The sequence below is a fragment of the Telopea speciosissima genome, chromosome 10 (genome assembly GCF_018873765.1).
Source record: "Telopea speciosissima isolate NSW1024214 ecotype Mountain lineage chromosome 10, Tspe_v1, whole genome shotgun sequence".
NCBI lineage: Eukaryota > Viridiplantae > Streptophyta > Magnoliopsida > Proteales > Proteaceae > Telopea > Telopea speciosissima.
In genome coordinates, this window is record NC_057925.1 from 39,723,554 (window position 1) to 39,738,715 (window position 15,162).

General features: G+C 39.6%; 1 protein-coding gene across 1 annotated transcript; it reads left to right on the forward strand.

Annotated features, from left to right (window-relative positions):
- The first annotated feature begins 9,543 nt into the window (after positions 1-9,543).
- On the forward strand, positions 9,544-14,566 carry LOC122642580 (glutamate receptor 3.7-like). The gene is made up of 6 exons (XM_043836092.1): positions 9,544-9,865; positions 10,541-11,886; positions 12,279-12,556; positions 12,666-12,697; positions 12,829-13,235; positions 13,809-14,566. The coding sequence occupies exons 1-6, from the start codon at positions 9,610-9,612 to the stop codon at positions 14,199-14,201; spliced, it is 2,712 nt and encodes a 903-aa protein (XP_043692027.1). The 5' UTR covers positions 9,544-9,609; the 3' UTR covers positions 14,202-14,566.
- The last annotated feature ends 596 nt before the right edge of the window (positions 14,567-15,162 follow it).

Here is a 15,162-nt window from a genome sequence, read left to right on the forward strand (position 1 = left end):
CCTTGGCTACTAGTCTGGCTTTAAACCTCTCAATCTTACCTTCGGAATCCTTCTTGGTCTTGTACACCCATTTACATCTAATGGGCTTGAAGCCTTTAGGTAACTCAACAAGCTCCCAAACGCCATTATGTCTCATCGATTGCATCTCATCTTTCATTGCTTCCATCCATAAATCTGACTGAGGACCAGAAACAGCTTCCGAATAAGTAACTGGATCAACCACTGGACCAATGTCATAGTCATGCTCTCCCAGATAGACCATATAGTCGGGTGATATGGCTGACCTCCTCTCCCTGACGGATCTCCTAAGTGGAGCCTCCACAACCACATCCTGAACCTGAGGAGCTTCAGCAGGAATAGGATCAATGACAGGTTCTTGAACCTCAATAGGTAAAACCTTTGGTGCAACAGGCTCTGCATCTGTCTGAATAGGCAGAGGATAAAATATGGTCGTCCAAACCCCACTACTTTCCTGTACAGTCTGAGAACTAGTACTACTCCTCTAGGCCACATCGAACTCCAAAAACTTAGCTGTCTGAGAATCCACAATTCTAGTACTCCCACTGGGATTATAAAAAATGATAACCCTTCGAATGATCTGGATAGGAAACAAAAAAGCAACGAGTTATTCTTGATTCCAACTTGCTCAATGCTAGATTATACAACCTCACTTCTACAGGACAACCCCAAACTCTAATATGGTTCAAGCTAGGTTTACACCCAGTCCACAACTCGAAAGGAGTCAATGGAACAAATTTGGAAGGGACACGGTTAAGGATATAAAGGGTTGTTCTCAAAGCTTCACCCCACAAAAACTCAGGTAAATTCGTCCTACAAACCGTACTCCTTACCATATCCATAAGGGTGCGATTACGCCTTTCGGCCACCCCATTTTACTCAGGACTCCCAGGCATAGTAAACTGACCTACTATCCCAGAATCCTCCAAGTACTTGGCAAATGGGCCCTTAAGCTGTCCAGCATCGCCATGTCTGCCATAATACTCTCCTCCCCAGTCAGATCTAACAATTTTTATGACTTTCCCTAACTGTTTCTCAACTTCAGTTCTGAAAATCTTAAATTTCTCAAGAGATTCAGACTTTTCCTTAATTAAGTACAAGTAACCATATAGGGAATAGTCATCAATAAAAGTGATGAAATAATAATTTCTACACAGTGTGGCTAAATAGGGTTCACTGATGTCAGTGTGAATGACCTCCAATAGGTCAGAACTACGGACTGTCGATTTCTTCTTTATCTTGGTCATTTTACCCCTACAACAGTCTACACAAGTCTCAGGCTCACCCTCAAGAGTAGGCAGGATGTCAGACTTTATCAGCCTTTCTACTCTCTCTTTAGAGATGTGCCCAAGCCTTTTATGCCATAAAGTGTAAGACTGTTCCTTAGGCAAGGGTCTTTTGAAAATAATTTTCTCAACATTATAAGAAACATAGATTTCATTGGGAGATAGACACAATCTATACAATCCATTTGACATAGTGTAACAACCAACTTTATTCGAATTAAAAAACATTGCAACCATATTGTTCTTTATTTCAAAGGAGTAGCCACACATGTCCAAACTAGAAACAGAAATTAAATTCCGTCTAAAAGAAGGTATATAAAAAGTGTCTTTTAACATCAAATTAAAACCACTATCTAGAATTAAAATGACATCTCCCACGAACTCTACGTCAACTTGTTCATTATTCCCCACAAAGAGCTTTGACTCATCCTTATTTGGTTTCCTCCTGCTTCTGAACCCCTGTATGGTAAAAGCAACATGATTAGTTGCACCACTATCTAGCCACCACGTATTTGATGGGGCTTCGGATAGGTTGGATTCACAAACAAAAGCCAAAAAAGCAATACCTGTACTCTCTCGTTTGGCCAACCAAGCTTTGTATTTCGCACAGTCCTGCTTTATGTGACCTTTCTTCTTACAAAAGAAGCAACGGTCACCTCCTTTCTTGAAAAGAGCTTTCTTTGGACCCAAATTGTTAGTCTGACCGGACTCTTTGTTATTTCCCTGAGCATCCTTCTTGGTAGGATATTTGGACTTCTTACCTTTTGGGGTACTGGAGTTAGAGGCAAACAAGGCTACATGGGCTTTATCTTTCTTCAATTTCTCTTCCTCAGCTATAGCTCTAGAAATCAAGTCATTAATGGGCCAGGTTTCATCAGCAAATCTATAGTTGGTCTTGATAATCCCAAATTCAGGTGGAAGGGTGTTCAAGGCTTGATGGACAATACAAGTGTCAGGAAGTGAAACATTCAGGGCTTTGAGTTTGGTTTGGTAATCAACCATCCTAATGATATAATCCCGAACTCTTCTAGAACCATTATAAGTCATGTTAAAGAGTTTCTGCAGAAGGGTTCCTATTTCAGCATTAGATGAGACTCGGTACCTCAGTGCCACTGCAGCCAACAACTCCTTAGCAGTGCAATTAGAAGGGAAACCACTTTTCAGATGCTCCTTAATAGTCCTCTTTAAAGACAACAAACAGAGACGATTACTCTTCGTCCATGCAGCATGTACTGTCTTATCATCATCAGTACTCCTGTCATCTAAGTCTGTTGGCTTGTTCATATCAAGAGATATATGAACATCAGCCTTCTCCATAGCAAACAAAAAATTCTCTTTCCATTTCTTGATGTTTGTGCCCGTAAGAATCTCGATAGTAACCATATTGTTATTGACAGAAGAAGTGACTGAAAGAAAACAAACAATGTATATTATTAGCACAATGTGAGTAATGTGTAACTTTAAAAAATCATATAAGTACACCTTCTGGAGAATTCACAAGCATCACCATGTAAATACCTTTGGGCAGAATTCATGATATGCAGTTGCAATACCCTCCTCACACACCAGCGGCGATGAGAATATATTCTAATTCTCGATAATCTACCACCTTTGGGTGTATAGACATCTTGGATCAGTCAATCCTCAACCATATGCTGCATGTGTGACCCTCTAAGCACCAATACACAATCACCACCTTTGGGTGTATAACTATGCATTAGAACTAGAGAAATCCCATTACCATATGAGACCGATATTCTATAAACCCAATCAAGAGTGCCACTTTGGCAGTCACCACTTAATCAAATCCATGAAACTCTCTTATACAGGGACATACTTTATGTTACTCACATAAACCATATTGTGTGTAATTTTAAACTATATGACAAGGGGCTAAATTGTCCAAAAATTACAACATGTGCCAATCATATCATTTGAAAAGGTTTGAATTGCCAAAAAGCAATCAAACATAATTTACTAAAAATGCTAGATTATAAAAGTGAATATTCTAACAATATAGAATCATGCATAAATCACATAATCATAGCAGAAAATTCCAGAATAAAAATTCCAGAAACCATGCAAAAGGGTAGAAAAATAACCAAAAACCACTATTTTGCAATTTTTTCACAAATCTCAAGGCATAAAATATACCCAAATTACATATCAAAATGTAGAAAATTTTGAGACGAATCCAACAACACCTGAATCGCCCCAAACGGAGTTTCGACATTCCCAGAAACGCCGGTCAAAGTTTGCATGTACAAAAACAGGCATGGTCAAAGATTCTAGAATAAAAAAAGGAATATTCCAGAATCAAAACCGGATCAGATTCGGTTCAAGAACGGTTCGGTGCGATTCACACACATGAACCAAATCGGTCAACAGTCAACCGGGTCATGGGTTGACCCGATGTGTCACCCAATCGGGTCAACGAACCGACCCGAATGAGTAAGTGGGGCGGGTTGTCGGGTCAACCCGAATGGGTCGCGGTCTAGTTCTGGGTTGACCCAAGATGGGCCAATCTCGGGTTCCCAGTCTGACCCAATGGGCCAGGTTTACGGATACCGGGTTGACCCGGACGGGTCAGGTCCTTTTTTTTTTTTTTTCTTAAAAAAAACAAAAACCTGCGAGCGAGTGAGATCACCCGCCGGCGTTCGCCGACGCGTGAGGGTGGTCCAACGGCCGCCGACGATGATCCACATATCAAAATGCTCGCGCCGACAAGACCTACAAGCCCATATAGTCACTTTCACTTTTCGCCAATCGAAAAAATTAGCAATGGCCGGAAAACGTACGGATTCGACAGGGAACCCCAAGAAAAAAAAATTTGGCAGATCGATTCAAAACCACATGAAACGAAAGTCACAAAACAATCCATATAGGTTTATAATCTAACCTATATTGGCTCTGATACCACATGTAAGAGTAAATCCAAACAGAATCGCATATAGACAAATTAAGAACACATCCAATATGTGACAGATTCGTTCTAGGGAGCGTACCTTCCTTTGGATCCATGGAGACGACGAAGAATGCAGCGGAATAGCACTTTAGTCTTCTCCGAAGCAAGGATCTTCTCCGAAGCAAGGATCTTCTCCTCTAATCTTCCCTTTAGCACTGGCTCAATGGTAGAACCCCTTCAGTCTCCGTTTTGGTAGAGTGGTGTTACAATGTGTTGATCAAAGTTAGAGGAGAGACCTAGCTTCCCTTTTATACAGATTACCATAGATCCTCCCATTACAGATCTAACGGTGATCTATGAGCCTACACTAGCCAATCCATATTGGAAACCCTAAGATATTTCATATCTACCTTATTAGACCAACCCTTTAGAAATGGCAGTTGCCACAATAAATAGAACTCACTAAATAGGAAGGAATATAGAATAGGAATAAAATATTCTAACATAATCCACAAAGAAAGTATCCTCTTCTTCATTAAGGTGATCTTCCACTATTTCCTGAGGGTTTTGGTTTGAAAAGGGTTCAGTATGGTGGGGGTTTTGGGGATGGAAGTTTGAAGAACCAAGCCCGAATGGTAAAGGTGGAGTAGGTAGTAAAGATCGTTAGTTGCTCATGGTAGAGAAGAGAAACAAACAGCAGGAAAAGGAGAGAAGCAAACCTTCAGAAGGAAGAGAGACAGTAGAATCACACCAGAAAGGTGGAGGAGACAATCACACCAGAAAGGTGGAGTACTTCTTGCTGTTTGTTTCACCAAGACATGAGGACAGAAAGAGCGACTCACTTGTTACGTAGTACAACGTAACAAAGGACTATGTTACATCCCAATATGTAAATATGGGTAAAGAAGAGGAAGTATTATCTAACTTTTCTTGTCTTCCGCAATTCAATTATCCTATTTTAATCTATGCAGGATACCAGGTATCATGAGTAACCTCTATGGGATGGTCCTTCATCTTTTTGCTAGATGGTAGATTCATTTTGCTTGTTGCAAGCTTTATTAAGGCTTCCAGTGGTATAGACCCTGATGTGTTCAGTGCTAGAACAGGACTTGACCAATCCAGGAGTTAGGATTGAAGATAAAATAAGTGCAGTGCTCAAATCATATCGAATCGCTAATCTTCTTCCATCTCCAACTTCTAATCCTTGGCCTTGGTCTCTATTAAAAGACTTATTGTACATAAACAATATAGGGCCTGATATTTCCTTTACACCTAAGGGGGATCCTTTTTGTTTGGTAGTAGCTGTTAACTTGGCTAAATCTGCTCAATCTACACAATCAATGTACATACTATCTAAGTAGATTTTAGGGTAAATTACACATCACCCACTGGTTTTCAAACAAAACTCAGATCATCCCCTAGTTTGTGAAAAAATTCATCCGTCCCCCTCTACAGTACCGGTGTTATCTTAAGTCAAACCAAAAGATGAAAAGACAGTTTTAACCTCAACTAAAATAAGATAAACAGTGATAATTGAGGTATCCAATATTTGTAGAAAATGCACTTTAGATACCCAAAACTTGTAAATTACATTTAGGATACCAATTTTGATATTTCGAATTATACCCTAAATCACCACAACACTACAACCACCATTGTCCCAGCAGCCACCACCATTACCGCCAAGGTTACATCTCCTCACCCTCCAATGCTTCCTCAAATTCTTCTTCCAATTTCACAAGCACCTTCGACGATACCCTTGAATTTGCTCTCAAATAACACCAAAAAAACTTCAATCTCAACGCCACCGGTCAACTCGATAACAACACCGTTCAGCTTATGGCTCTCCTTCTTCCCCAAATTGCTAAAAGTTCCTTCTCTTCTTTCCCTCCAGGTCACAGTTATTTTTCAAAGGGGAAGTTACAGAAACTAGTTTCTTACTTTTGTCTCCTCTGTTCACTCTGTTTCCGTGTTTTCTTCTTTTTTCCACTTTTTTGGGTCGCGATTTCTTCCCAAATGTGGTTTTATTTCTAGCAGAGATGGAGATTATTAGTTTGATAATGTTTCTACTTCTGTGTTATTCTTTCTTTTTCTTATTTATATTTATACGACACCGCTGATTGGAAGATAGATTGAGAATGAATAAAATTGAGTATTGAGTTGTTTTGAGTACTGGCCATGTGGCGTTCCCTTCTCCTCCCCACTCCTCTTTCTTCTTCTTCCCTCCTTCCCTGTGTGACTCCAGATCTGATCCTCCTTCAGGTCAGATCTCTTTCTCTTCCATTCTTTTGCCTTTTGTTTTTGGAGACGTTCTCATTCTCAAGGGATCGACTTACCCAGCCCTCTGTTGTGAGAAAATTTTTTTTTGGACAAATTTTGGGGGGTTTTTTTTAGAGGAGTTCTGGTGTTGGTGGTGCAAGAGTCGTGGCCGATATACCTTACAGCAACATGCCCAGTTGTGATCGCTCAGCCACGCCTTATCACTCCGTCTCTGGCCAAATCTATGTTCACTTCACCAGGCCAAGATTGAAACCAGTCACCGCAAGAGACCACGGTTCTTAAAACCTTAACTCCATTCTGTTTAGCAATTTGGGGAAGAAGATTCGATTCCTTGTTTTAATTAAAAAATAAAAAAGAATAAGACTTCACATCATTTTGGGGTTTTTAGATCAAGGGTAAAAAAGTAATTCTACACTAGGCAAAGGTGATTTACGGATCTAAATGTATTTAACTGACTGACATCATCACAATAGCAAAAACTAACGATAAAGACTAATTTGTCACATTGGGTCTAAACTAAGGGGTGATTTAAGTTTTTTCAAAAACTAGAGGGTGATTTGAGTTTCGTGAGGTGACATGTAATTTACCTTAGATTTTAATATATTTTTCTTTTTCATAAAAAAAAACAAAAAAATGAAAGACTTAGTGAATGGGAAATGTCACAGAATGCCCTTAGAACTTCAATATTGGTCATATCTTTGCCATTTCAAGTTCGTTTTTGGTGATTCAAATTGCAGAATTTCTAGAAAAATGAGAGGACTTTATTGGAATTGAGTGTGGAAGCTGAAGGGTGCTTAAAAGCCAAATTTCTGGGGATCTTTGATGCCAAATACATTTTGGGGTATTAGACTATTGTATTGGTTACATTTTTAAGACTTCCAAGAGCTTGGTGGAGTTGGTGGAGAGTGCATTGAGTTGTGTTCCTCAAGTGGCTAGTCCACTTAGGTGATCTCTTCTCATTTTCCCTTTCTAGATCCTACGTTGTGTTGCTTGTTGATGTAACTGCCTATTAGATCAACATAGGGAGCGAGAATTTTAATTTTGATTTTGTTATTGCATTCCAAAGGACTTTGGAGTAGGTGCTCACAAGGTGTTTGATCATTTATTTAGTTGTTGCTAGACGCCTATAGTTGTAGTTGTGGATAGTATAGAAGAAGTCTCAACTGTCGGAGTAGTTGATACTTTATGAGTATTGGGTAATATACAAAGTCCAACATTGGGCGGATATAGGCACATTTTTTAACCATGTAAATTGTGAGTTGTCATTATTTGCGTCTATAGTGAATTATGTTTTGTAGGATGAACATGTTACCCTTGGTACGCCTAACCTCTCTTAATTGAAGACAATGGTGAAACTAAGGTATATAGTAACCTTCAGTCTAATTGGTTTAGAACCCCAGTAAGATTGGTTTGAAAAACAAAGCCACGCTTTTGGGTTTTGCGATTTGCTCAATTGCGTTGGGGTGTTCAAGAAGAATGAGAAGTCTTGAATTAAAATTGACAAAGTTCCATGTATTAGAAATCCATGAGAATGGCGGCCGATGGGGACGACTGACTGGTAGGGACAGGGTAGGAACCAGTAGGTCTGGTGGGTCAAACGAGAGAGAGAGAGAGAGGTTCTACGCAGTGGGTTGATGAGATGGGCAAGGGACAGAGAATAGAGGAAGATGCAATATTGGGGATGGAGGCGATTTGCAACAGAAATACGAAAAACAGAGAAGAACAAGCACACACAAACACACAGGATTTACATGGTTCACCCCTAAGATGGAAGCTACATCCACGGTCCAACAACAGAATGAATTTCACTATTCTCTGGAAATATTACAAAAACCTCTTTTACAGTCCTCTCAGAGATAAGAACTTTATATAGAGAAGCCCTAACCCGAAGAAGTACAAGAATATCCTTGGACCCAGAAATTACCAAATCGGACAGGATCAGACCAAAACATAACGTATATCCCAAAATATACCGTTTCGAAGATCTCGATGAGCCCAACACAACTCCCTGCCTTTGGCATAGATGTACGCCATTTTTCGATAATCCGAGATCTTTTCGAGACCGAAATAACCCTCCGAAGATCTCAAGTCTCAACTGTACATTCTGGACAAAAAATCATGCTTCACTAATAACATAGAATAATTGAACTGTTCTCCATTCTATTTGACAGTCAATCACATGTTTTTTTAGCGATCTAAAATTTCCCCAAAACAACAGCTACTGTGATGCAATTTTGTGTGTTTTTTTAATATAAAATTATGTTTGGATGCCAAGAAAATGGGGATAAGGAATTCCGAGGAAAGAAAGATAGACACGAATACGCAACAATTATGCAAGTCTAGGAGAGTGATAGAATTGATGCTCTAATGTATAAATACCAAATGGAGTTTGTTTGCTCATCAAAAAAAAAAAAAAAAAAAAAATACCAAATGGAGTGTAATAATAGTATTCACGTGGAATAAAGTTTTCTTTTCATTCCGATTCCATTCTTTGGACTAGTTGGGCCAGTGCGCCTATGCTCTGTCCATTCACCTGTGACTCTGCGAGCCGCGACGCCTGTGTTGGCGTCTCTTTTGGCCCGTTCTACACTTCTGCTTCAGTTTCACTGTTGCAGGCTACTTTTATCGAGGCAATATCGATCGATGACCGTTCTCTGCCTATCTCTCTGTGCTTGTTTGTTTTTGGATGGACTTCCTTTGTTAAGTGGTGGTGAAACTGCAATCCCAAACCCCCCCCCCCCTCCACTCTCTGCTACACACACAGGGTGCTTACGGTGGGCAGTTGTTCTTCACTACTTCGTGGGTAGAATAATCTCTGTAACTCTTGGATGTTGATGGTTTATTGGGAAAGCTTTTTGCTGGTCTGGGCAGTTCTGTGATCATGAAATAGATTAGTCCATAAGCTTGTTGAGTAGCCCGTCATTCGCAGATGAATTTGTCTACTTCTTCCATCATCACCAATCTATTTCGTTTGCGCCTTCGGAAGAAAAAAATCTGCTTCACTTTGCTAGACTTTGGAGAGTTTTTTGACATTTCAAGCTTCCTCTTAGACACACTTACAGGGATACTATTGTTGTACTGTTATGTGCTTCTGGATTTCTGTAGTTTGAAGCTCTAACCATGGCGTCTGTTATTTCTGCGTCACTCTTAATTTTCATATGCATCCTCCTTAATGGTTATGTGCACTGCCAAAGGCCCCCAGTTGTGAATGTTGGTGTGGTCTTTACATTTCATTCTGTCATCGGTAGGGCTGCGAAAAGCGCCATGGAAGCTGCAGCTGCCGATATCAATGCGGATCAGAGCATTCTTAATGGCACCCAACTCAATTTAATAATGGCGGATGCAAACTGCAGCGTTTTCATGGGGTCTATTGGAGGTACGCCCAATTTGCTTTTCTCTGTGAACAGAACGTTCAGACTACGAACTTTTCTTTAATATCTTCTGGTGGTTCGTTAACTTAGTCTAATTGTTGCTGCTGACGATGAAAAACTAATCAGGTATTGTTTGTAGAGACCTGGTGTGGTGATCTTTCCAAGAACTCCGTTTTCTGCTGTGTTCTTAGTCAAGTACTCAACTCCTAGTCTCTACACTGAGTTTTATTACAAAATTAATTGGGAATGTCTCCTCTGCTTGTGATTTCATTTAGGTTTTAAGTTTTAATTTGGTGTTCTGTCCAGAAATTAAAACCATAGATTTAATCTCAGGTGTGCTAATTGTATAAATATTTCAGGTTCTAGGAAAGTTAGTGATTTTTTAAGATTGATAGTCCATTTTCTGCTGTGAGAAGTTTTCAAATACCAGACGAACTGTGCAGTATCCTAGCTTTTAGGTGAAGGAAAAATGGCTCATATGACTGCCATTAGTTCGCTCGTTTTCAGCTTATACATTTCATTTCTGCTTATGTTCTCTTATGCATGCACTTTTTCACCATGTCAAGCCTATTGTCATTTGCACCCAATGCTGTTTATTTGCGGTATTAGGTTCTGAAGACAATACTCATATTTTCCTGTGGAATTACATGATATTGACTGCATCAGAGTTTTGCCTGCAGCTTTTCAAGTAATTGAGAAAGATGTGGTGGCCATTATCGGACCACAATCTTCAGGAATAGCCCATATGATCTCCTCCATTACCAATGGACTCCAAGTGCCTCTTATCTCATTTGCTGCCACAGATCCTACTCTCTCCGCTGCCTTTCAATTTCCCTTCTTTATCAGAGGCATACAAAGTGACTATTGCCAGATGGCAGCCATGGCTGATTTGATTAACTATTATGGGTGGCGGAAGGTTATTGCTGTCTATGTGGATGATGATTATGGAAGGAATGGGATATCTGCTCTAGATGATGCACTTGCTGAGAAAATGTCAAAGATTTCTTATAAAGTGGCATTTCGACCTGGAGCCAATCCTGGTGAAATCGCTGATTTGCTTAATAAATCCAAACTGATCGGCCCACGTGTTTATGTTGTTCATGTTAGTCCTGATTCAGGTCTCGCAATCTTCTCCATAGCCCAAAACCTTCAAATGATGACCAGTGATTATGTGTGGTTTGCAACAGATTGGCTTTGTGCTACATTAGATTCATCGTCAAATGTGAACCAAACATTGCTCCTTCCCCTGCAAGGGGTAGTTGGACTCCGTCCACATATTCCACAATCCTGGATGCAGAAGGCTTTTGTCTCTCGCTGGAGAGAATTACAACGGAAAGGTTTAGTTAGTTCTGGGTTGAATGCTTATGGCCTTTATGCTTATGATACAGTGTGGGCTGTTGCACATTCTCTTGATGCGTTCTTAAATGAAGATAGGAACATCACGTTCTCTTTTAACAAGAAGTTACATGATCTCAATGCAACATCACTGCAGCTGGAAGAGCTCAAAACTTTTGATGGGGGTACTGACCTCCTTAATAAATTGTTGCAGACAAACTTCACAGGTTTAACAGGTGCAGTAAAATTTGATACAGACAGGAATCTCATTGGCAATGGTTATGAAATTATTAACGTTGATAAGGCAGCACTTCGTAGGATTGGTTACTGGTCTAATAATTCAGGTCTTTCGGTTGTAGTACCAGAGACATTAAAACAGGGACAGCGTAGCAATTCCCAGTTGGATCAGAAACTCAGCAATGTAACCTGGCCTGGTCAGAAGACAGAAAAGCCACGTGGGTGGGTGATTGCAGACAATGAAAGACCATTAAGAATTGGAGTGCCAAAACGAGTTAGTTTTGTTGAATTTGTAACAGAAAATCGCAGTAATAAAATTGAAGGGTATTGTATTGACGTGTTTAGTGCAGCTCGGGAACTAATCCCCTATGAAGTCCCTTACAAATTTGTGGCTTTTGGGAATGGTCAGTCCAATCCCAATTACAAAGAGCTAGTGAGGATGGTTGCTGATAATGTAAGTGCACAGTGATGAATTCCATCTGTAGTGCTTAACAGAAAGGAAATCATAGGTCAGTCCTTGGGTTACAGGATGGATATGGACTATCTGGACATATGGGCATTACTTTTAGACAAGTCCTATCCTGGAGATCTTTTACCCCAAAAATTAGTCCAGTGGGATGTCTCCAAAATATTTGTATAATGGAAGAGAGCCTGTGGATTTGGTGTTCAGAATAATCTGTTTGGCTTGATTTTGGCCTAGAAGATCTCTATATACCATCAGATGCTGTGTCCCAAATCCACTGCATTCTGTGCCACATTTTCTAATGTTTTACAATGTGATCCACTTTGCATGTCTTTAGCTTAGTCTGTAACTGCATGGCTTATTCTTTACCATTCTGTTGTTAGGTTTTTGATGGAGCCGTTGGGGACATCGCTATTGTAACAAACCGGACAATGATTGCTGATTTTACTCAGCCTTATGTTGCAACAGGGCTTGTAATAGTTGCTCCTATCGGCAATAAAAGGTCAAGTGCTTGGGTATTCCTCAGGCCATTTACTGTGGAGATGTGGTGCACCACTGCAGCATTTTTTCTCTTGATAGGATTGGTTATTTGGATACTTGAGCATCGTATCAACAAAGACTTCCGTGGCCCACCTAGAAGACAGCTCATGACTATGTTCCTGTAACCTTCTCATGCTAATTGAAACTACATCCAATATTTTCTCATTTTATTTTTGAAGGCCATAATTTTATTAGTGGCTCATGTCCCAGTGCTCCACTTTCTCTTGCAGGTTTAGCTTCTCAACACTGTTTAAGACAAATCGTAAGGAATAATTTGGCTTCTGCCTTCTATATTTTAATCAAATTCTTTCCTCTGCCTATTCTGTTATCTTCTGTTGCTATTTGTGTCTGAGAGCTACATTGATTATATTCTGTGTCATTTACTAATTACAGAAGAATATACCATGAGCACTCTCGGGCGGATAGTGATGATGATATGGCTTTTCGTGCTGATGGTGGTCACATCAAGCTACACAGCAAGTTTGACTTCATTTCTTACAGTCCAGCAGCTGTCATCGCCTATCACAGGAATTGACAGTTTGATTGCAACCAGATGGCCTATTGGGTATCAAGTTGGTTCATTTGCTGAGAGCTATCTGAAAGAAAGTCTGAACATACCTTCTTCAAGGCTGGTTTCTCTTGGCACACCAGAAGAGTATGGAAGGGCACTGCAGCGTGGGCCAAGCAATGGAGGGGTGGCAGCAATTGTAGACGAGCTTCCATATGTGGAGTTGTTTCTTTCAAAACAGGCAGACTTTGGTATCATCGGACAAATGTTTACCAAGAATGGATGGGGATTCGTAAGTGAAACCATAAACATGCAAATGCACACTTACATATATGCAAGCATATATTCAAGGCTTTCAAGAGCATTTTTATTTGTTGTTTCATGCATTACATATATATGTATGAGAACTTGTAGTGTAGAAATAAGAGGACAATATTATATGCTAAAATCTCATGTCAAGGCTTGTTTATCATTTTTCCAAACCGTTAAAACTTCAAGCTAACCTTGTGCATTTAATGATTTGCATAATTTCCCTATTCTGTTTCTTAGGCACAAGTTATTGAAATTTTGTGCCAGGTTATATGGATTTGCTATGCTCTGTTTAACTCAAGATGTTATTTTATTAGCCTTTGGATCACTCTGTAACTGAGTGAAGTGAAAAAAAAAATGTCCTTGGGAAAAAATGCTGCTGTCCAACATTCCCCACGTATAAGGTTATTTAACCATTTCCTGACTAAAATATGTTATTTGGGGCTTTCTAAAATGCAGACAGTTGAACAAAATTGTCTGACTAAACAATCAAAATTCTAAAAAACTTGAAAAGAGGGTGATTTGAGTATTTGATTATGTTCTTTTCATATATCAGGCTTTTCAGAGAGGCTCTCCTCTTGCTGTTGATATGTCTACTGCAATCCTCAAACTTTCTGAAAGCGGTAAACTCCAGGAGATTCATGACAAGTGGTTTTGTAAGTTGGGCTGTGCCATACAGGGAACACACCAATCTGATCCTAATCAACTCCAGCTAAGCAGCTTCTGGGGTCTCTATCTTCTATGTGGTGCTTTCACGCTCACCGCCTTTCTTGTGTTTATAATACAGATGGTTTTGCAGTTTGTTCGATACAAGCAGAAACAGAGGGAACTTTCTTCTCATGCTTCTGAGCTATCAACTGCTCAATGTTCTCAGGTCATCTATAATTTCTTTGCCTTCATTGATGAGAAGGAAGTGTGTGACAATCCTGCACTCCCCCAGGCAAGTTGATTGATGGTGCAGATACACATTGAGGATTTGAGATTGGTGCATTTGATTAAGGCACTTGGAAGAATCTGTAATTCGAAGGGTTTTCCTTGATGGATCTCTGATCAGCTTTGGTGGTGATCATGTATAATTTAGAACAATAAGTTTTGAAAAAAAAAAAAACAGAGGAACATTAATCTTGTATGGTAAAATATTGATGGGTATTTGGAAATGTGCCCTCCATAGATGCTAAGCAATGCATTGACATACTTAAAAGTTGGAAGTTCTAATATTCTACCATCTTTAAGCATGGTCTAACATTCATATATGAATCATGTAAATATTATTTCTCCAATATGTTATAAAATGCCAAAGTTTCCAGTTTAGCATAAGGAGCAACTCTGTTAGCTGTCATGTATTTTTTTTCACAGTTCATTCAAACTCAAAATGTGGGGTGGCTCTCATACTAATTGTCAAGACCCCAATCAAAGCTTTTTCCAATTTTGTGGAGACAGCTACACTTTCTAGCATTGAGAAGGTAATACTGTTCAGGACTCCACTTGTTTATATTAATAAAGCTTCTGCCTTCTCATCTCTGAAAGTGACATTATCTCACACGCCAGAATTCCCCTTGTATGGACGGTTTGTGAATAAGTATATGGTACTTATTACAATTGGACTGCGAGGTGGGGTTTGGTGAGGGCATTCCCATGGAAGAACAATTTCTCAGCCCTTAACCATTTTTAGGTCATTTGGCAGAAGTAGAGCAAAGAGATATTTTGAGTCTTTTATTTCTATTTTATGTTTGGTTTAGGAAGGAGAAGAGGAAGAGGAAGTGTATGATAGTCAACATCTCCCTATCAGATAAGGAACTTATTTAGGTGGGTGATGGTCACATTTGCCTTTGGATTGAAAAGTTAATATGTAAACTACACTACTTGCTCACTGTTCTTCCCCTTGGCCAATTGAGAGATTCCTACTTCAC